The sequence below is a fragment of the Phodopus roborovskii genome, unplaced genomic scaffold (assembly GCF_943737965.1).
Source record: "Phodopus roborovskii unplaced genomic scaffold, PHOROB, whole genome shotgun sequence".
Taxonomy (NCBI): Eukaryota; Metazoa; Chordata; class Mammalia; order Rodentia; family Cricetidae; genus Phodopus; species Phodopus roborovskii.
The window spans coordinates 2,500,459-2,523,220 of NW_026125675.1; the positions used below are offsets into that span (position 1 = coordinate 2,500,459).

Here is a 22,762-nt window from a genome sequence, read left to right on the forward strand (position 1 = left end):
TTTTAATTGATAATTTATCAAAGTCTGAAGATCTAGTCTCAGACTAGTGCAGTGAATTACCTTTCTGTCAAATTTCCAATGTTCATTTTTAATTTTGAAATGTGGTGCTTATGTTTCTCAGACTGGTGTCCACGTTGCTGTATAGACAAAGATTACCTTGAACTTCTGATCTTCCTGCCTTCACCTTCCTAGGGCTGGACTGTCCTCACCTCTTGTTTGTAGCCTAGTATTCAAGATCCTAGGTGACAATTTAGAGTCCCCATCTGCGTTTTTGTGTTCCAGAGTTGAAGTGGCAGCTGAATGTCTTCACCTACTCATCATTCTCTCCAGTATTGGACCATGATCTTGGATTTCACTTGAATGCCATCATTTGGAACTTCACTTATGATTTATGTGGCTACATGGAGCTGAGGTGGTCTTTGCTGTCTGCTGAGCTTCACTGTAATGACCCCGAAGTAGAATAAGGTAGAAAAGACCAATTATTAGACATTGATTTGTTGATTTATTTAGTGATTTACTTAAAGCACTGCTTGTACCACCTATTTGCCAAACATGAATGACTTCACTTACTACCTGGAACAGAATGACCTAGACAAATACCTGAAACAAAGGGTCATTGCCCTTAATAACCTGATGACTACCACAAAGCCTTTTGTAAATTCTGCTTGCTTGACAACCCCACCTTGTGGTCTTAGAGTAGAAAACGAGAATACAAACTAGACCCACTACTGAAGCCTTTCAGGTGTCTGGGCTTTGCTCCACTGGTGACATTTCTCTTACAGTCTCATTGGTGTCAGCATGCTAATTCCAGAAAGATTTCTGCAACACTGTCATTGTACCTCTCATTCCTGAAGTGCTGTTGGCCTATTGTGTGTTTGGTCCTTGGTAGAGATTCACATCTGAATATTAGCTGAATGTACTCACCTCTCTCTTGTGCTTCTGTGTTAGGGCCCTGCAGCCAAGGTGAAAGGCAACTATACCTGGGCCTTTGAAACTACGATAATCTTCTCATCCAGAGACACCCAATGTTGTAGCCAAGACTTAATGTTTCTATTCTAGTTTAGCTACAAACACCTGAGGTGATAGTTGACTGTCCCACTTAGAAGTTCCTGATTTCATTCAGTATAGGCATTCAGTTGAATTCCCCAGATTAGGTCATGAATCTCAGCATTAATGTTGGCACCAGAACTAAGAATGTATTGGAGAAATGCCTTAGTGCGTAGGTGTGCCTGCTGGTCTTGCAAAGGATCTGAGTTTGGTTCTCAGCACCTACATCACATAGCTCACAGCTCCAGGGGTACCTGCATGTGCGCATATAGACACATGCACATAAATAAAAATAAGTATATATTTTAAAAGAACGAATGTGATGGATGACTCAGCATATCTGCCATGTTTTTCCCATTTGGCTCCAATAGCTGAGGTGACCCTTTAATCCATGGGAATCTCAAATCTCCCATCAATTATCTGTGCTTACTTGGTCCCTCATGATTATGTTTCAGTGTAGGCATTCAGAGCTGAGGTGACCTGCCAATATGTTTACTGAAGATCACATGCCTCTTACCCACTGTAAGTATGTAGAGCTCATCAGGACCCTCATCTTATATAATACCTTATATAATACCAAAAGGTATGGTAACAACAAAGTGTCCTCACTAGATCCTTTGGCTTCTGTGCCAGTGCGCGCGCGCGCGCGCGCACGCACACACACACACACACACACACACACACACACGACCACCCAGAGAGAATGTAGTGAGATATCCATCCTGCCCACACCTGTTGTACTGACCACGCCCACTAGGGCGTAGGGACAGGTGTAGGCATGACTGGTGGAGTCTAGGTGTGGGTCCCAGCCCTCATGTGCTCTTACTTCCTCCTGACACCAGATAAAGTGGGTAATAAGATTCTGGGACACAACACAGGGTGATTGAAGTTTATTCGGGGAGAATTCACTTACACAAGAAACAGATGACCCCAAGGATTCCAGCTCCAAGGATATCCTTGGATCTTCTTAGTCTCCGACCCGGAAATAAGAGAGCACATCTGGGTCATGCACCAGTGGGCGTGATCAGAACAACAGGTGTGAGCGGGGTGGATATCTCACTACAAGAGAATATTCTAAAGAGACCCTTGTGTTCCTTTTTTTCCCTATTTAAACATCAACCTCATGTCAGGACCCTAAGTATGTACTTTGCAAGGGGGTCACTGGGTCAAATGGAAGGAATCATTTTCACTATTAACTTGGCTCTTTTAATTGGCTTATTGAGGATAGATGTTTGAACCTGGCTCATTAGGGCCGCCAGAGTCACAGGCTCTGACTCTTAAATAACAAGAGAGACCTTTAAAGAGTCTATGATTTGTCTCTTATCTCCTATCAAGTACCTTTTCCCACTATTTAGTGTGCAGGTAAAGCTCTCCTGTCACAACCTGGAGGTACCACTTCTACATGAAGCAGGGGTTGCAGTAAACACTCCAGTATGAGGTGGGTGGAGGTGCTGCTGTGACAAACTTAGAAGAGCCCATATGCCCCTTGACTTTGTTACATTGTGAAGTCGAGCTCCCAGCAATGGGATGAGATGTGGTCACCAACTATATCAGGGATAAAAAGTAGAGGACATGTGTGTTCCCTAGTCTAATTTGGATTCTGGCACACTCTTTTTGCAAAAAGAAATTGATATGCTGAGATTGTGCAACATCAATAATGCCATGTGTCATCTTAGCAAATAGGCAAGTACAAACTTGCCAGTGTTCTTTTGCTTTTATCCATTTTTTTCCTTGTAGGTTTCTGGGAAGTAGCCTAGGGTCATCCTTTAGGTCTGCCTGCCATCCTCACCCTAAAGAGACTGTATCACCATCATGGATAAGAGAGCAGGGAGGTGTGAGGGCACCCAGTTCTCAATAGCAGGCTAGTGAGAGGAGTTGAAGATCTCAAAACCAAGATCATTTGAGGTCAGAAGGTCCACCCTAACTAAATCTGGCCATACCTGGTGGCACCCAACAGAAAAGGACACGGACAAAAGAAACTTGTGTTTTGCCTGCCTGTGTTCACTCTTGCTGGCAAGTTCACCTTTATTATTAACGAGCCATTTCTTTGCTGATCTTAGAACCTACTTCCTTGGGATTCTAATCTAGATTGAAAACTGGGACTCAAGCATGGGATTGGGGCTGCTGCTGTATTCAGTCTCATGGACTGAGCAACTACTGCATCCTTGGATTTTCTGTCTAGAGACAGCATTGTTGGACTACTTGAACTGTAGCTTGTAAGCAACTCATATATATATATATATATGTTCCAATTCATATATGTTCCTTTATGGACCCACAACTAATATACATGGGATTGGGGGAATAAGTCTCTTCCTCACAGTCCTGGATAGCAGGGAGGAAATGACAAGGGGACAAGGGACAACTGTTTGAGGTTTTAATGGCAGGGAAATCCTAGCTGCTACTTCTGCCTTCCTTTGGTAAGAAGGCTGCATGTGGGTGGGATGAAGATGATCATGGAGTATGGAATTGGTAAGGGGATATCTCTGGCACCACAATATTGTTGGGCAGTATGTGGTCTCTTCCAGCAGATGAGGAGGAATGTCAAGTGGCACTGAATCTATTGTGGCCATGGGCAGGTCCTCTCTAATGGGTACCCTTGATCCTTCCTTTGAGTTTTGAGGAGCTTGCCCATAGACATTAGGGAGTGTAGTTTGGTCATTATTCCTCTGAGGCTCAAGGTTCCTCCCCATTGTTTTTAACTCCTGCCTTGAGGAGTCTAGGGACAGACTGATAGGCTGTTCTTCCCTTTGCACAGACTGGAGTGAGAGGAGGAGGTGATTTGGGTCTTGTGGAGAGATGGGTTGCTCAGGTAGGATCAAAGGTGGTCTTGAAAGAATTACAGTGAGTTTTGAGAACTTGGTAGTTGAGGAATGTAGCTGGGCTCAGTGGTGGTGGTAACAGCAGCAGCAGTGAAGGTAACTACAGTAGTAGCAGCGTAGGATATAGAGTGGTGGCATGAGCCCAGGGACTGGAATGTGTGGCTAAGGCCTATGGTCCCAAAGTCCTTCCAATGTGGGTCACTAGTCCTAATATAGGGTTAGGTGGTGGGAAGGGCAGATACAGAAAGGGTGGCCAAAAGGGGCAGAGTGCAGATGGTGTAAGTTCCCAAAGTTCAGAGCTTGTGAGGGTTCACCCACTTGTAGGTGCCCTCATACTGGAAGCCCACTCTCTTCATCAGTTCATCTGCCTCTGTAGGGCCGCGGCTGGGAGGCAAAGGGAGACATGAATGACCCTCATCCATGGTAATTCCCACTGCCCTGCTTCATTTGGCTTGGCTCCCTTAGTTGCCATCCTTCCCTTACCTGCCATAAACATAGGGGATAGGCTGGGGCTTCTCTTGATCAATTTTGTGCAGCAGTGGTGTGAAGATACGCCAGGCTTCCCTGAGTTCATCACTGAAGGGGTACAGTATAGAATGGAATAGAGGCACATGTGTGGGGAGGGAGAAGACAACCCACCTTTCTTGCCTGACTATATTAGGCTGGGGGTCCCTCACCTGCGGACAAAATGCATCTGGCTCCCACAGAAGACATCTAGGATGAGGCGTTCATAGGCATCAGGGAGCTTCACATTCTGCAGGGTTGGGGAAGGGGAAATGTTGTTGATACCACTGTGCTTGTCTACCCAAGTCCTCCCTTAGGGCCCTGTCCAGATGATGCCCCCTGTGGGAACCTTGTATCTGTTGCCATAGGTCAGGTCCAGCTCTGACTCCTCAGGATTGAAGAACATGCCAGGCTTCTTGGTCATCATCTTGGTGTATACAGCCTCATTGGGCTGCACACGGATCACCAGCTCGTTACGCTTGCACTGCTGATGGAAGATGTCGCCTGCCACATCTCGGAACTGCAGTCTCACCTCAGCCTTGCGTTCATTCAGGGCTTTGCCACAGCGCAGGATGAAGGGTACCCCTACAGGGCAGGGCTGGCCTCAGGGACTAGCTTTCCTATAGTTTTGTGTTTTGTGAGTGAGTGAGTGAGGGAGGCAGACAGATTTCCTGTGCCTGTGTACATGTGTGAATGTGTACATGAGGAAAAAGTGACTAGCGTGGTGTCCCACTTGTGACAGCCCTCCTTCCAGCATCCCTTACCACTTAGCACCATGTATCTGACCTTGCTAATAAGTGTATATTTGAGGGCACATCTAGCACTGCCTTCTGGGTCCTAAAGATGTCACCTACCATCCCACCGCTCATTCTCCACATAGAGGACAGCTGCTGCAAAGGTGGCAGTGGTGGACCCACGGGGCACTGTGGGGTCATCTAAGTACCCGTTGGTAGCTTCTCCTTCTCCATTGGGGTTCCCCACATACTGGCCAAGGACCACATTGCTGGTTTCCACCTCTGAGATACATTTCAACACTTTGACCTGGGAGAAAACCAATGTAGAGTGGGTGGGCCCCTCAGTTACAGGAAAGGTGTAGGGAAATGGACATGAGCCCAGTGCCTTGTCATAGAGTGGCCTGCCATGGGGCACAGCTGCTCAGAATCTGGTGGACATGTCTCTCTACCTACCTTCTCATCACGGACATCATCTGAATCTGTGGAGGCAGGCTTTTCCATGGCCACCAGACACAACATCTGCAGGAGGTGGTTCTGCATAACGTCCCTAGTATCAGAAGAGGCATACTCTGGTCTAGTGCCACTTCGAGGGTGGGAACAAGGGTATGACCAAGTTCTAGGGACCCTAGGGTTACTAAAAAAGGCTTTCTAGTGACAAACTGGGAAATCTTGCTTCTTTAACCCTATTGTCTTCCAGATCTCCTAAGGCAAGAAAGTAGATACTGACCCTGGAAACCCTTTGGGGTTTAGCTGGATGGGTTGAATACTAGCTCTTAGGGTGTGAAGATGAACTGAATTGGGGTTCTTACCTGATGATCCCAAATTCATCAAAGTAGCCCCCACGACCCTCAGTACCAAAGGGCTCTTTAAATGTGAGGATCACACAGGCAATGTTGTCTCGGTTCCAGATGGGGCCAAAGATCCTGTTGGCAAATCTGTGGGAGATATAGGAGAGAGGCTAGCATGGGAGACATTATTATGGAAGGGCCCATGAATCGATCTACCCCTGGGATTCCACAGTATAGTGGTTGTAACTGAGCCAAGCTAGAGCCTAGCACCCTGGCCGGTATCTTTGAGGAATATGTCTTTGGGGCAGTGGGGCAGGTGGGGTTCCTCTCATTGCCACCCTTGCCCTGGTCCTCTCCCACCCTGCCCCTTTGCACCTCAGCACCATGAGGTTCTGGACCATCTCCTTGCCCAGGTAGTGGTCAATGCGGTAGATCTGGTCCTCACGGAACAGAGAGGAGATGTGGTTCGACAGCTGGTTGGAGCTCTGCAGGTCTCTCCCGAAGGGCTTCTCCACTATGATGCGGTTCCAGCCTCTGCTGGGAGACCCCAGTCATGTTATTTCCCAAAATTTCCCCCAGGAAAGGCCCAGGGCCATGTCACCCTAACCTTCACCCCAAGGAGCAGGGCTTTCATCCACTCTGTGTTCTCAAATGACCAAGGGAAGCTCTATTGACTACTTTTGATCCTTACCCTGCACAGACAGCATCTTAGAAGCCTTCCTGCCAAAATGCTGAGGACTGGATCCGTTTCTGGGATTTGCCTACCTTGGTGCTATGGTAGCATGACTGGCACATTCTTAGGTGGCTTTGTTTTCCTTTTCCCCCATGCCAGATCCTCTGTGGGTCTGAAGTAACCCAGCATCCAACAGAGAAGTAGGCAGATAGGATATTGAGGACACAGCTTCCTATTACTTTTATTTTAATTAGTTTGAGATAGGGTCTCATGTTTCTAAGGTTGGCCTGGAACTTGCTATGTAGCCAAGGATGACTTTAAACTCCTAATTCTCCTGTCTCCACTTCCTAAGAGCTGGGATCACAGGCATATGCCATCATGTCTGGCTTCTCTCATTGATTTTATATTCTTATTTATTCAGTGTACATCCACATGCCAGAAGAGGATGCTAGATCTCATTACAGATAGTCATGAGCCACTGTGTGGTTGCTAGGAACTCAGGACATCTGGAAGAGCAATCAGTACTCTTAACCACTGAGCCATCTCTGTAGCCCCTGGTTTTATATTCTCTAGATAAAGTCTTGCTATGTTACTCAGGTTGGCTTGGAACTCCTTGGCTCAAGGAGTATTCTTGCATCATCCCTTGAGTAGCTAGGACTATAGTTATGGCCCAATGTAACTGACTTCAATTGGCTTTGTTTGTTTTTTAAACTAGCCTTTTTTTCTTTTTGAGACAGGTTTTTTTTTTTTTCTTTTTGTTTTTGTTTTTTTTTTTTTCAAGACATGTAGCCTTGGTTGTCCTGGAACTCCTTCTGTAGACCAGGATTAAAGGTGTGTGCCACCCCCACCCAGTGAGACAGGTTAATACTATGAAGACTAGGCTAACTTTAAATTCACTATGTAGCTTTGCCAACCTTGACTACATAGTGATCTTCTTGCCTCCTGGGATTACTCTGTATTTCAGGTTACCCTTGAACTCCAAGTCCTCCCCTTGTCTCAGTCTCCACAGTGCTGGGATTATATGTGTGAGTCACCTTGCCCAGATTTCCACTGATTTTAAAAGAGCAGGTTCCTTTCTTTGCTTTTCACAACAGAGCACTAAAGTTATTTTTTAGATTCAAAATCAGGATCAAGAGAAAGATGGCGTTGTACGAAAAAACACTGCCTCCTGGTGGGCCTGTTGGGAATTTTGAAAGAGACTGAGGTGTGTGTGTGGGTGAGAGAGAGAGAGAGAGAGAGAGAGAGAGAGAGAGAGAGAGAGAGAGAGAGAGGGCACGAGCACACTCATGGGCCTCACAATGAACAGCCTTCTGTGTAGCAACACTGTCATCTTGTGGTCATGGTGAGAACTGTTGCAAAGGGCCACTACTTTGTAGTGAGACACTAGAAGTTGCTCAGTGATTATATGTGGTTATAGCAAAGACTGTTAGAAAACTCTAGTACTTATAGCCTGTTCCCTTTTTTGGAATGCTAATCCATCTGGACCACAAACATTCAGCTTTGTAGCTTGCCTAGATTGGCTTGAGCTGGGTTTAGAGTAGCAGAAGCAATTGCAAACAGACAGGGAGAGGAAAGATAGGCCTTACGTCTGACTCAAGCAGGTCTCTTGAATGTTCTTGGTGACAGCTTCATAGACTGTGGGAGGCAAGGCCAGGTAGAATAGGCGATTGGCCTGCATCCCCTGATGTAGGGCATTCATATGGCTGTTGAGGTGCTTGTAGGAGGCTGGATCATCATACTGGCCAGCCACATAGGAGTTACGGGCAAAGAACTCCTCCAGCTTTGGCCTTTCCTCTGGGGTAGCCTGGGAGAGATAGACAGGCAAATGTCAGTTTCTACTTCTCTTAGAGTCTATACTTGTTCTACCCTAAGGAGTGAAGGATATCATTTTTCTACATTTTTTCCACAGCTAAGTTGGATTTCTCTTGAATCAACAGTCCTGGCTCCACAAATACAAGAGATCCCTTCATCCTGGTAACTGTGTACCCACGGGGATGGGGCTGAGACATACAGCAGGAATACTGTATGTAGGTGGGGCTAATCACTGGTATAGTTTGCATATCCTTACGGCCCTCATGCCTAGAACAGAATTCTGATTTCAGGAAACTCTGACTTGAGAGAAAAGAATGTTGGAAAAGGATGTCTCTCCAAAATTATCACAGCAAACTATAGATGCTAAGAAAATGCCAATATAGCACAGTTGCCAGAGGAAGAGGTACTTGGAGGAGTCTGTCCGGCTGCTGGCACTTCCCAGTGTGGCACCAGAGCACAGCAGGATGAAGTCAGAGAGGCTAGGTCAGAGTGGAGCTGGGAAACAGATCTGAGGCTGAATTACCATCTTCTTCTGTCTTTGTTCAGAGGTCATGGAAAAGGTGGCATAATTAAGAGGATACAGCTTGTAAGTGGTTGATAGGTAGAGCAAGTATGTGAGGGGTTAGAGCTTGTGTGTTGTGGGTGGCCCTGCCTTTCGGCCAGTCAAGTGAGAAGTGGGGAAGGAAGTGTTGCTCATGATGTGCATGGAACATGTCTCCTCATGGGCTGCCTGGAGCTAGTCTTGCTGTGGAGTAGGAGAAAGGGCAGAACAAGGCTCTGGGATACTCCAATGTCACTCACTTTAAAGAAGGGTTCACTCTGCTTGCGGATGTCATCCACTGTGAGACGGGAGCGGGCATAGCCCACAATGAAGGTGTCTTCAGGTAGAAGTCCATCCCGGAACAGCCACCTAAGGGTACAATAAGGCTGTTTTCAAGCTGGGTAAGGAAGGTCAAGGCTTGTCCCTGTTAGAGATGGGGGGGGGTGGATAGTGTAGAGATATACCTACCAGATAGTGGGATAGATTTTCTTCTTGGCCAGGTCACCCTACAGCAGAGGAAACATGTGGTCAGAAAGAACTGTCATGACCTAGATCATCCCCCAGCCCCCCACACTGATGATATGGGTCCTCATTTAGGGTTACCACTCAGCTACAGATATATAAGTTATGCTCCCATATATCATTAGAGGAGCTTAGAAATTCAAGCCTGCCTCAGCCTTGTACCAATGCAAGTTAAGTAGATGAGTCTGCTGGGTTCAAGATGAAAATCCAGATACTGAGTTCATTAGACCTTAAGGATGATAAAGGCAGTGCATACAACAAAAGCAAATCCTGTCAGATATGACAGATGTCACATTAACATAAAAGGGGCTACAAAGTAATGAGATGGTCAATTAATGAACTTGAAGAATGACAGCAGGCTAGGCTTGATGATGCCGTGTGTGATCTTCTTTCAATAACCTTCCAACATATAGGGAGACACTATTCCAAAAGCTCCTCCTCCAAATCAGAATTTTAAGATAAAACTTTATAAGGAGGCAATGAAAAATACAAAGGGAAAATTGGGTTGGGATAATGCTCAGTGATTTTGGAGAAGACACAGATTCTCCTTTCTATCCCTGCAGTAAAAAACAAACAAACAAATGGAAACAAAACAGAAAATTAACAAAAGAGAGCTGGAGGATGAGGAGGAAAGGTATGAATTGTCTTCTGGATATGACATGGCTGTGGTTGCTTTACAAGATCTGCACAAGATCATGACAGTCAACATGCTAGCATGGAGTGTGTGTATGTAAGGGGATGGTTCACAAGCTCCCATCTCTAACTAAGGATCTATTGGCAGCTTATGGTTGCTGGGGAGTATAATTTTTCTTCATGGGTGTAGCTGCTCGTTGTTCAAGGAGAGGATGATGAAGCACTAATTGCACTTAATGGGTTATAAAAAAGAAAAGTTGGGAGGGTGAGGGGGAAGGGGGTTCAGAAGGAGTAAAGAGGGACAATGGAGGGTTGATATGCCTTAAATATTTTGTATACATGTATAAAAATCATGAAGAATAAATTAAGAACTAAAAAAAGAAAACCAAAATAAGACCAACTTCCCCAAATACCAAACCAAACATCAAACCCAAACAAAAGAAATCTGGGCTTGATGGCACAGGTCTATAATCCTGGTACTTGGGTGGTTGGAGCAGGAGGATCAGAACTTCAAAGCCAGCCAGGCCCTTTCCCTGTCTCAAAAAGCAAAAACAAACAAACACCAAAACAGAACAAAAACAAACAATAAAAAACCCAAAAAACAAAACAAAACAACAAAACTAATAAAAATCCAAACCAAACCACCACAACAAAACCAACAAAATCCAACAAAAGCATAGCTTTAATCCCTGCACTCTGTGTAGCCCTGGCTGTTTTGGAACTAATTCTGTAGACCGTGCTGGCCTTGGACTCAGATATCTGCCTGCCTCTGTTTCTAAGTCCTGGGATTAAAGACATGTGCCACCTTGTCCTGCCCATGTTGGTCTTAAATTCAGTATGTAGTCTTTACTGGCTGCTTGCTTCAAACTCCAAATAATCCTTTGTTTCAGCCTTTGTTCTGGGATTGCAAATGTGTACCGCCATGCTCTCAGCACAAGGGAGAAATGTCTGGGAAAAAAAAATCCAATCTACCATATAATGAAGCAAAAGACCTAAGAGGTGGCAATAACTACAAAGACAACCCCTGGCCTGGATAGCATTGCTAGTGACTTCTATTATAATCAAGGAAGTGAGAATTTGAGTCTGAAGCAAATTTCCCCTGAAGACAGAAGAAAGGGGGATTATTCCTAAAGCCATTCTGAGAACCTTAGTTCTACAACTTGATGACAAAGGCAGATGCAAAAGCCTTTCTATTTATTGACTGATTGTTTTGTTTGTTTGTTTTTTAGACAGGGTCTCTCTACATAGCCCTGACTGTCCTAGAACTCACAGGAACTCACAATAGAAACTTCACACTCCTATTACCATCCCTTCCCTGACATGACAGACTGTATCTTCAAACTGTGAGCCTGAATGATCCCTTCATCCTTTAAGTTACTTTCTGTCAGGAATTTTGTCACTGGAGTCACTAGAAAAGAGGGAGCAGGAAGGCCTCTATTAGACTGGCCTGTAGGCAAGTCTGTAGAACATTTTCTTAATTAGTGATTGATCTGGGAGGGCTCAGCTCATTGTGAGAGGGGCCACCTCTGGGGAGGTGGTTCTGGATTCTATAAGAAAGCAGGCTGAGCAAGCCAGGAAACAAGTTCGTGAGCAGCACTCTTCAAGGCTTCTGCATCAGCTCCTGACTCCAGGTTCCTGCCATGTTTGAGTTCCTGTTCCAATTTCCTTCATTGAAGGACTACAATAAATAAACCCTTTCCTTCACAACTTGCTTTTGATCATCATGTTTCATTACAGCAAAAGTAACTTTAACTAGGATTATCCCAGATATATATTTATTTATTTATTTATTTATTTATTTATTTATTTATTTATTTTGAGATAGGCTTTCACTGCTTGGCCTTGGTTGACATGGAACTTGCTATGTCAAGTTGGCCTGGAAGTAACTCTGTAGCCCATGTTGGCTTTGAATGTCTGCCTGAGACTTTTGAGTAGCTAGGATTAGAGGTATGCACAATTGGGCCTTCTGAGAAATCTTTACATATTTCCATGGATTTTTAAAATATAGCATCTTTGTTAAGTTCAACAAATACAAAAATAATTTCTGTTTAAGATTTTTCTTAATCAAGGATGGAAGGGAATCTCTTTATTTTTTTTTGGGGGGGGATATCTATCAAACACCCTAAGAACACCATACACCATGGGGTATTGGTTACTTTTCTTGTTGCTGTGACAAAATTCCTGACAGAAAGCAACTTAGGGGATGAAAGGTTCATTCAGGCTCACAGTTTGAGGGTACAGTCTGTCGTGTCAGGGAAGGCATGGTAATAGGGGATGAAGTACTTTGTGTCCACAGTCAAGAAGCAGAGAGATGAATATGGACACTTAGCTCATTTTCTCTTGTTTTCTTTTTGTTAAGTCATGGAAACCAACCAATAGAGTATGCCATGAACATTCATGGTAGGTTTCTCTCTTCCTCAGTTAAATCTTTGTGGAAACATGATCATAGGCACACCTCTGTCTATGAGAAGATTCTAAATGCCTGCGATTGCTTCTTTAGTCAGTCTTAAACTAGAAGCTCTTGCCAGTACATTAGACAGGGAAATGAAAATTGTGTAAGGTTTGGAAAAAAAGACAAGAACCTGTCATTATTAGATGAAAGCTTGTTTATTTAAAAATATCTCAATTAAACCTACAGAGTAATCATTAGAGTTAATGAGAGTTTAGCCAAGTAGCTAGATTTAAAAAAGTGATAGGAACATGTAGATTTCTTAGGATATAAAGTAATAATCATAAGCCAGCACTGTACTGCAACCTGTAATCATAGCACTCCAGAAGTAGAGGTGGGAGGAGGATAAGGACTTCAGGGTTATCCTTGGATACATAGTAAGTTCAAGGCCTGCACAGAGAGAGGCGGGATGGGAGAGGAGGGTGACATGACAATATGAAGGGTGTATGTGAGACTCTAGGTTCAATTTTCAGTATTATGAAACAAAGAAATGAAAGGAAATAGGTTGGTAAGCCTGGAATTATGGCCATGTGCTTTATATGTGCAGGGCCCAAAGTATAATCCCTAACACCAAAAAGACAAGCTGCAGCCTTAGAGATAGCATTCACTAAACTATCTGTATTCAGAATATCTAAACATCTTCTATGACACATTGTAAAACAATCATTGACATGGTTAAATGGCTTGGCCAGATGTTTTACAAGAAAGAAAATGAATGGCCATTAAATAATACATGGAAAGTGTTCAGGAATAACAGCTGTCAGAAAATACAAATTGAACAAGACACCACTTCATACTCATTAGAATGGTTGTAATCCAATGATTAGCAGTTGGACATGTTGGTATATACTTATAATTCAACCACTTGGGAGGCAGAGGCAGGAAGAACTTCATGAGTAAAACACTAGCCTGGGCAACATAGTGAGTTCCAGGCTAACTTGAGCTCATGGGACCCTGTGTAAAATAGAACTAATTCCACGCCCCAAAACAAAACAAAACAAAACAAAACTGTTGGTGTAGACCTCACAGACTGGATAGAAATGTGCAATAGTTATTAAATCTAAAACAGGCTAGCAGACTCTTATCATCTGAAACACCTACTTCTATCTTATGATCCACCATTCCTCCACTAGGCGTTACCCCCAGAGAAAAAAGCAGGCAGCCAGCCACCCAAAGATCTGTGCATGAATGATCATGCCATGTTTAATTTAAAATAGCTTGGACCCAGGTGGTGGTAGCACACACCTTTAGTCCCAGCAAATGGGAGGCAGAGGCAAATGGATCTCTATGAGTTTGAGGCCATTCTGGTCTACACAGAGATCAAGTTCCATAACAGCCAGTGTTACACAGAGAAACCCTATCTCAAAACAAAAGCAAAAGCAAAACAAAACAAAAGCCGGGAGATGCTCAAATCAACTTGCATACAGATAGACAAACCATATATTTGTATTCAGCTACTTGGGAATGAGCTACCATTCTACTATTCCAAACAGTGTTGGCAAGTCTCAAATACATTATGCTAAACCACAGAACCTAGAAACAAGAGACTGAATACACATGTGTTCACTTAAAAGTCCAAGAATGGGCAATATGAGTCTATTATGACAGATCTCAGGTGAGTGGTTGCCCGGGGAGGTAGTAGTCTGGCTAGCAGGGATACCCAAGAATTATGTGGGGAGAAAGGAATGTCCTGGATTAGGCCATCAACAGTACAGCTACTATTTATGTATTACAATATGTAAAAGAAAAGAGGGTAAAAGTAGAGGAGGTTTGACATTACTCCTGGGAAAACAATGATTGCAAAGTGGGAGGCTTCTTGGGTGCAGATTTTTGCTGTAGTTTTGAGTCAGGATCTGGTTACATAATCCTAACTAGTTTGGAATTTGCTGTGTAGCCTAGACTGGCCTTAAAGTCAAGGCAATCATTTTGTTCCACTCTACTAAGTGCTGTGATTACAGGTGAGTACCAGTACACCTGGCTTTATCCATTTAAAAGTGTTTTTTTTTTTTTTTTGAGACTTGGTTTTATGTATCCTAGGCTAGCCTCAAACTCATTATGTAGCCAAGGCTGGCCCTGAAGTCCTAACCCTCCTGCTTCTACCTCTCTAGAATTATAGGAGTATACCACCGTATGTTTTACATTGTTTTAAGCAAGAGCCTTGTTATGTTGATAGTCTTGAACATCTTCCCTGAAGTGAATCTTCTGCTTCAGTCTCATAAGTGGTAGGATTTCAGATGATAACGTTCCATTTCTTCTTTTTATTTAAATAATCATTTTATTTTTAATTATGTATATGTGTGGTGGTATGTGCATATTAGTATAGGCACCTATAGAAGGCCAAAGAGGGCATTGGATCCCCTGGATTGGGAGTTACAGGGAGTTGTTAGCTGCCTGATGTGGGTGTTAGGAACCAAACTTGGGTTTGAGCAAAAGTAGTAAGTACTCTTAACCAATGAGCCATCTTTCCAGCCTTTCATTCTTTCTTTGTTTCTGTTTCTTTTCTTTTTTTTTGAGACAGGGTTTCTCTGTGTAGCTTTGGAGACTGTCATGGAACTCAGTCTGTAGATCAGGCTGGCCTCAAACTCACAGAGATCTACCTGCCTCTGACTCATGATTAAAGGTGTATGGCACCATCGCCTGGGTCCAGTCTGTTTCCTTTCCTTTTCTTTCCTTTCTTCCTTCCTTTCTTCCTTTTTTCTTTTTTTGGTTTTTCGAGACAGGGTTTTTCAATGGGTTTGGAGGCTGTCCTGGATCTCACTCTGTAGACCAGGCTGGCCTCTAGCTTACAGAGATCCATCTGCCTCTCTCTCGGCCTCCCAAGTGCTGGGATTAAAGGTGTGCACCACTAATGCCTGGCTAGTCCGTTTCTTAATGTGAGAGAAATTTACAAGGGTGTGCCAAGTTTGTGAAAAGTTGTTCAGCTGCCCTTAAGGTCTTTTGATATATATTCCAATAAAAATTATAAACATCTGGGGCCAAGAATATAGCTCAGTGGTAAAGTGCTTAGAAAGCATGAAGCAGTGGGTTTGATTCCTATCATTGCAAAACTAACAAACCAAACAGCACCCCACAAAAACACTATAAATATAAGATAGCTGCTTTTATTTACTAACATCAAGCAGTTGGCAAAGTAAGCAATTTAAAACAATACCATTTACAAAAGTTAACAGTATATAAAAAAAAAAAAACCTAGCAATAAGTTCAATAGAATACATGTGTGGGTTTACTGAGAAAATGATCCAACTCCATTAAAGATGACCTATATAAGACCCCATACTCAACTCTAAGCCAATGTGCACACCCAGTTCAATCTCCCAGTAACCATCAACAGCCCAACATATTTTCATTTCATATCCTACCAAAAAAGGTATAAGAAGGAAGGGCTTAAATGGCTACCAGGCTCTTGTAGAATAGAGTAGGGTATCTGCCCTTTCATCTGAAACCCTATAATTAGGAGCATGGGATGGGTGCTAACCCATGCAACACAGGTACTGCTACTCCATGGGAAGAGGTGAGCAATTGGCATAGGAGTGTGGCACTGATCTCATCTGTATCCCAACTCACTTTCTACAGAAAAAAGCAACTCTGAGTATTAAGGACTTGGATATTTATGCAAAAGTAATTTGTTAAAACTTTTACAGGCATATCTAATTGAAATTTCAAAACACCACTCCAGCTAAGAAGGTATCTTGGCACTAATTTCCCAGACGTTTGGGATGAGTTTTCAGATGGAGTTGGTCTGTGTGGCATGAACTTTGCCAAGTTTAAACAAGCTATGCAGAATATAGCCAGACCAATACTCTGGGCCCATTGTGACCTGGGAAGGTGCTGGGCTCCATGGATCAGGCACCTCCAGAAAGTGAAGTGAACTGCTTTTCCCTTCAGCACAATAACCAATAACCAACTTCCTGCCAACACAAGTTGACTAGTATACAACACAGCTCATGCTGACTAGCTCTTTAAAATGAGGAGGTGGGGCTAGAGTGGTGGCTTGGTGGTTAAAAGCAATGGCTATTCTTTCAGAAGACCCTGGTTTGATTTCCAGGAACCATATGATGTCTCACAACCATATATAACTATAGTTTCAGGGGGATCTGATACCCTCTTCTGACTTCTGAGGGCACCAGGCATGCAAGTTCTATAGATATACATCAGGCAAAATACCCATATACATAAATAAAACAAAATCAAAACACTGAAGAGGCAATACAACCTTAGATATAAACTTGAAAAATGACTGAGCCAGATATAGTAGTATATACCTCTAATCCCAGTACTTGGGAGGCTGAGAAAGGAGACTGGCTACATTGACGAATCCATTTCTATAGGAAATGGCAGTTCTGGATAAGGATGGCTATTGGCACTCAGGATTCCAGTGGTTTAAATGTTTGCCCTCCACCTATAGCTAAACACTGAGCCAAACTCCTAGAATCCAGTTACAGAGAGGGAGGAGTGATGAGCAAAGGGGTCAAGACCAGGCTAGAGAAACCCACAGAGACAGCTGACCTGAACAAGGAGGAGCTCATGGACCCCAGACTGATAGCTGGGAAGCCAGCATGGCACTGACTCAGACCTCTGAACGTGGGTCTCAGTTAGAAGACCTGGGCAGTCTAAGGGACCTCTGACAGTGGAGCCAGGATGTATCGCTGATGCACAAAAGGACTTTGGGAACACATTCCCCATGGAGGGATACTCCCTTAACCTAGAGACAGGAGAGAAGCCCTAGTCCCTACTCCAAATGATTTGACAGATTTTGATGATCCCTACTGGAAGACATCACCCTCCCTGCAGAGTGAGCGGGCATGGGAGGGAGAACTGGGATCGATAGGTAAAATAAGAAAAAAAAAGAGTCTATAATACTGCAAAGGGATAAAACAATACATTGCATATAACAACAACAAAATAAATGTTTGTCTTCAACGGTTAGCTGAGTAACAGGTCCATGGAAGCAAGTGTGTGCAGGTAATTTCCAGGTTCTACTGGGTTCCTAAAACTTCCACAGGGGGCTGTTACCAAACTTTGATAACCTGGGTTGGCCTGAGGGAGGAATTCCCTCCACTCAGTGCCCCTGTCTGTCAACTATTCAGGGTTAAAGTCTTGAGCACTGTGGAGTAGGTCCATATGATACCTGCCATGTTCCATATGCACATCTGGAAGCCTGAGCCCAATGGTCACCTTGTAGCACCATGCTATGATGACTATCTTTAAGAAAATGTCTAAGATTTTTGCCAGCTGGGTTCATATTGTTCAAGAGCTTCCTCATGTGATGCCTAGTATGGCCATCTGAGTGGCCTACTTACTGTCCCCTAAGTCACTTTGCTGGGCATAACTTTTATCCTGTTGTGCCAGATAGGTCCCACAGAGTTCAGCTTAGACAAGCCCCATTCTGGGCCAGCATTTTCCCCGAGGATGGCTCTTGGTTCCTCAGACTACCTTCAATGCCTGCCTCTGGCATCTCCTATTAGTGGGATGTGGGTTATAGCCCATGTACAGACGGATTTGTCCTGGTCTCACATACTCCAGAAAGGGCTGGCTTGCTGGGAACTAGACACTGAAAGAAACAATAAGAACCCTGGCCTGCAGGCTTCTCTAAGCAGGCAGTGTTTGCTTACGATCAAATTCCAACAGACTGGGAGGAATCATGACAGACTCCAGCCAATTTATTGGTGGCAAGGGACAGGTTTGCTGAGTCATAGTTGCCCCACACCCAGGGCTGTTTTTCTTGTTCCCTCTGGGATTAACAAGACATAGAACCTGCTTTCCTTGTTTTAGTTCAGTCCCTGCAACCGGCAGTCTGCCTGGCTTCAAATCACTCAAGGGAGGTGAGGTAGGACTAAGGACAGTGGGAGCGGGAGGCAGACATTCTTCTCAGGGATGGGGTGACCCTGCCTTTCCTGCTGGCTTCATGGCTCTCACTGAACTCTTCTTAAGTAAGGAACATAAGAAGAACTAATATCTAAATGTGTGGGAGTGGGGCAATTAGTGGTAGCTTTAAGTCTCTCATCTTTGCCACCCCCTCAAATTGCCCAAGGATCATGACAGGGAAAGGAGTTACCTAAGGACATGTGGTGACTTAGGAGAATTAGGGCAAGATTAAGATCTCCAGCCACAACTAATGGTCAGATAAGGACAAAGAGCCCTGAGTACCAACTGGCCTATGGTCAGCTGAGGTTTGACCTCTTGCTTTATAAACCCAAATCTTACCCAAGGGTTGTTGTGGATAAGGGACCTACCTAAGTTTCCAAGGTAGAGTTCTGGGCTGTGACTGAGGATTAGCTGGCTTTCAGGTACTGGAACGAGATGGGTGGGCACGTGTTAGGGAGGTTTGGACTTAAAAAATCTAACAAAAGGCCTCCTTTCTACATCTTGGGGCTCCATGAGTCACCAGGCTTTTGGGAGAATGCCAAGGTCATCGTGACACAGCAAGGATTTTACCAGCCCAAGGGAGAAGGCAATTCTGAAATGACTCAAGAAAAGGGATGGGCTTGGAGTGTCAGATCATTCCTCACACAGGCTTGTCAGCAGGATGGACCCTGAGTACCCACAGAGTCTATGTCTATCACACAGTCTAGGTGGGAAAACTGATGTACAGAGATAAGCCCTGTAGTGTGCCCATCTGCCCATGTGGACATTTTCTTCTGCATAAGGGGAAAAGAGTCACTTTCCAGTCTCACCAAGGTCTTATTGGCTGGGGGAGATGCCCTTTTAGGTCCACAGTTCCTCCCCCCATCAGTCCATAAGGACTGAGTGGGGCAGTAAGGATTTCTGTTTCCTTCCTTGTTTGGGTGGGAGTCCTGAGAAGAGGCAGCATAAGAATGCCCCTATATAAGAAGCTGGGTACATGGGTAAGACTGGGCAAGGAACTGGGGAGGAAGAGGGGTAGAGGACACTACTTGGGCTCAACTTGCCCTAGTGTGTTCCAGGTTTTTAGGCTTGGGGCCTGCCAGCCACTGGATTTCTTTTAGTTTCTAGATCGTACTGAATTTATTCCCAACTTAAGAGGACAAGTGCCCTCCTATCCTCAACTTGCCTTGCTTTCTAAGTCCACTTGGGACTTGTGTGTTGCAGGGCCCTTAGTACACAAGAGCTCATTTGTGACTTCTGTCACATACAGCTCCCTAAAATCCTGTTGGTTTCCTTACTCCCAAAAGACACTGTCCCCACAAGGAGGATAGGGATTGAGGCTGTTGTGGATTGGAGGAGGAGACACTTAATTGCTACATTGAATGAATGTAGAACTTGCAGGTCTCCTAGATCAGCAAGCACCTTGCCTACCTCATGCATTCAGTAAAGTGTCAGGCAGGGGATTCTCTGAGGGTTGTCTCAGCACAGGGTGTGTCTGTCTCAGGCTCTCTGAGAGGAACAGAGAGAAAAAAGATGCTCTTCAGCAAACCTCTCTGTTCTTTCCCACTCCCCTCTGGTGGAGCTAGCACTTCCTATTTCTACTCTGGAAGACTCAGTTCTCACTCATAGAGCAGAGGAGAGCAAAGGGGAACTATATCGATTGCAGTGAAATGGAGTTGCTCAACTTCAGACTAGAATTCACATAATCAGCCTAGGATACAGCCAGAGGCTGTCTGGCCCTTGTTTGTTAGATGAAAACTCCTAATGTTCAGAGAAATGTAGACATTTGCTCTAGACCACACAACAAGCTATCAATGAGGTATCTAAGATTTCAGATCCTCCAGTTATAAACTGTCATTGCTGTTTGGATTATTATTGTTGCAAGCTTATGGGTGGGCAAGGGAAATCACCCTCAGTTACTTTCTTTTCCAGGTGATACTTTAGATTGAAGGGCCTAATAGAGTTCTATATGCTCAGGTTTGTGGTTGATACATGCATGCATGGCTTCTTTAAGGGGACTGGGCTGGAGCCAGGGCTGAGGGTAGGACTTCTGTACTGTGTGTTCCAACTGGGTACGTCTCTTGGGTGTTAGAGTTACAGGGAGTTAGGGAACAGTGTCTCTCCCTTACCATTTCTGTGGTTGAGGCCTTCTCCTCTGCTTCTCCATTCCTTTTCTAAGTTCTCCCAATCCTAGTTTTGCTCAGAAATACAAGGCTGACAAAGAACAGGTCTGGCAAAAGGGGTGGCATGTTCTGATTTCCTCTTTTTTGGTAGCACTGGAAATTGAACCTAAGGCCTCATGCATAAGAGGTTACTACTTTACCATTGAGTTACAGTCCTAATCCTTAGTGGGTGGCAATGCTATGTATGAATAAAGAACCACAGAATTCACCCAGCATTGAGGGGCCAAGAGTGTGGAAGGAACTGGCTACCCTCTCAAGAACACACTAGCTCTGAAGTTCTTGCTCAAGATTACACAATAATTTAATAGTGAAGGCGGTCATACGAGAGTGAGCTGATTCCAGGGTTAAAAGTGAGCAATTTCTTTCCCCACAAATCCTTGGTCACTGAACATGCCCTGCTGCCACAAAGCACATAAGAGAGGGTGCCCTCCCCACCTGCCCCAATCTCAGGGTGTACCATCATCAATACACCACCCCTCTGATTGTGTTTCTGTTCTTCAGTTTTCCCTAACAGAGCACATTGGTAGATGTTTCAGTTAGACAACTGAGAACCAGGTGGAATCAGCAGAAATCTGCAGTAGGCTTTGGAAGATTGTGGCAAAGAGGAGGTGCTTGCCTCCAGGGAACTTCATATAGTAGAGAAAAAACAGGCAGAGGCAGGACCTCAGATCCTTTCACTGAAATCAACTGTAACATTTGTCAGATTATAGATTTGGAAAACAATAGACTGAATAGCACTTCCTGCCTGCACCTCAGTTTTTTTCTATCCAGAAGAAGTCCAAGTAGATGGTGCTTTAGAACTTGGATGCTCCAAGTCTGGTTCACATTTAATGGCTAAGCATAGATTTCTAAAAGACCTTGCAAGTGAGAAATTTGACACAAGTATATGATGTACAGAAGATACTTCTGTGATGATCAGGACACACAGGCGGGAACATATGCCATAGTTTTCAAACTAGTAGAACCTGTATGGTTCCTTAGCAGTCAGTTGGGAAAATTCAGGTAAAGAGAGAAGTGCCTTGCAAAATGCTACATTTGATTTTTTAGACTCAGGGCCTGAGGGGAGACTCACCGATGCACCCATGATGATAAATATGTGTGTATCAGCTTGATGGAAGGCATCTCCCTGGTACAACTCTTCCCTCAGGATCCCACACACCTGGGTCCGGCTCAGGGCCACCTGCTCTGCCATGGTATTTTCTGGTGGAAGAAAGGCTCATTGATAAGGCAGGAGAACAGAAGAGCATTGACTACTTAACTTTATCTGAAGGGTCCTTTGGGTTCTCACTAGGCTGGAGACTGATTACTAAAACTACTGGCTAGGAACGGTGTGTGTGTGTGTGTGTGTGTGTGTGTGTGTGTGTGTGTGTGTGTGTGTGTGCTGCCTCTGGGCTCCAGCTATATCTTCCTATGCTTTCTTCTCTGGGGGCTATACATTACGAAATCACTATAAGCATTAATGGAATTCAGCTAGGGAATCCACTCTAGGAAACTACATAAAATCCGGTCACGGAATCGCACTGTGGGGTCATCGCACTCTAGTCTCTACCAGAAACTCCACAATGAACTGAGCATCTTTGATTGTGCAGATGATGGAGTTCAGCTCCAGCTCTCTCTTGGCCAAGCTAGGTGATCCCGGAAAGACCCTTTTCTTCTAAAAGTCTAGTCCTCATGGGCCCAATGCGGGGAAGTGTGGGGTACAAAGGGATGGGGTAAGACCTCGTAGATTTTCTTCCACACCTAAGCAAGGCAAATAGCGCTCATCAAAGGGACATAAGCGGGAAACACATCCCTCCACCTGTGTGCTATCAGACCACCCCTTTACCTGCGTTTAGTTGCTGCTGCCAAAGAGGTTCACAGTTCTGGAGTGTACAGCTCGTTTCCGGGGGCTGCGCTTAGCTGGCCCATTTAACGCAGGAAGGCGGGTGCTTCCACTGAGCTGACCCGCCTCAGGAGAGGCAGGAGGGGAGGCGCTTCGGACTACTCCATCAGTGAGGGAGGGGAGAGGAGCAGAAGTAAGTGCGCACGCATCCCTTGCCTGCCCCACCCTGTTGGCCGTCCCAGCTTCCCCTGCTCCGTGATCGCAATGCCTTGCTGGCACAGGTGCAGCTCCGTACAGTTCTCTCGTGTTCCTATCACCATCCCAGCTATACTTTATGATCTGTTTTCCAATGGACCCTAGTGTCTCTGCGCACTCCCGGATGACCCCA

At 44.6% G+C, this 22,762-nt stretch overlaps 2 protein-coding genes across 4 annotated transcripts in view; one reads left to right on the top strand and one right to left on the bottom strand.

Moving 5' to 3' along the window:
- Nucleotides 1-3,695: 3,695 nt before the first annotated feature.
- G6pd (glucose-6-phosphate dehydrogenase) lies at nucleotides 3,696-22,527 on the bottom strand. Of its 2 annotated transcripts, none has more exons than XM_051178338.1 (13): nucleotides 22,378-22,527; nucleotides 21,625-21,752; nucleotides 9,390-9,427; nucleotides 9,182-9,290; nucleotides 8,155-8,372; nucleotides 6,271-6,429; nucleotides 5,917-6,042; nucleotides 5,561-5,654; nucleotides 5,228-5,414; nucleotides 4,723-4,958; nucleotides 4,547-4,623; nucleotides 4,353-4,445; nucleotides 3,696-4,253 (listed from the first exon to the last, which is right to left on the bottom strand). In XM_051178338.1, exons 2-13 carry the CDS (start codon nucleotides 21,742-21,744, stop codon nucleotides 4,163-4,165), a joined length of 1,548 nt encoding a protein of 515 aa, XP_051034295.1. In that variant the 5' UTR covers nucleotides 21,745-21,752; nucleotides 22,378-22,527; the 3' UTR covers nucleotides 3,696-4,162. The 2 variants fall into 2 exon arrangements, with proteins under 2 accessions (XP_051034295.1, XP_051034294.1); XM_051178337.1 differs by having other exon boundaries at nucleotides 6,271-6,432.
- Nucleotides 18,287-22,762, top strand: part of Ikbkg (inhibitor of nuclear factor kappa B kinase regulatory subunit gamma) — a 30,007-nt gene continuing 25,531 nt past the window's right edge. The window contains exon 1 of one of the 2 annotated variants that reach the window (XM_051178346.1): nucleotides 18,287-18,352. The gene's annotated coding sequence lies outside the window, so the exon portion shown is untranslated. Of the gene's footprint in view, nucleotides 18,353-22,437; nucleotides 22,568-22,762 lie in introns of those variants that run through there. The other variant, XM_051178345.1, reaches the window with a different exon arrangement.

Excerpts from the sequence above, each read along its gene's own strand:
- G6pd (XM_051178337.1), bottom strand. The coding sequence starts at position 21,744 with ATGGCAGAGCAGGTGGCCCTGAGCCGGACCCAGGTGTGTGGGATCCTG. Across the intron at positions 6,433-8,154 it reads GAGACCTGCTTGAGTCAGAC|CAGAGGCTGGAACCGCATCA; the intron begins GTAAGGCCTATC and ends GGGGTCTCCCAG. Across the intron at positions 6,043-6,270 it reads CAGAACCTCATGGTGCTGAG|ATTTGCCAACAGGATCTTTG; the intron begins GTGCAAAGGGGC and ends TATCTCCCACAG.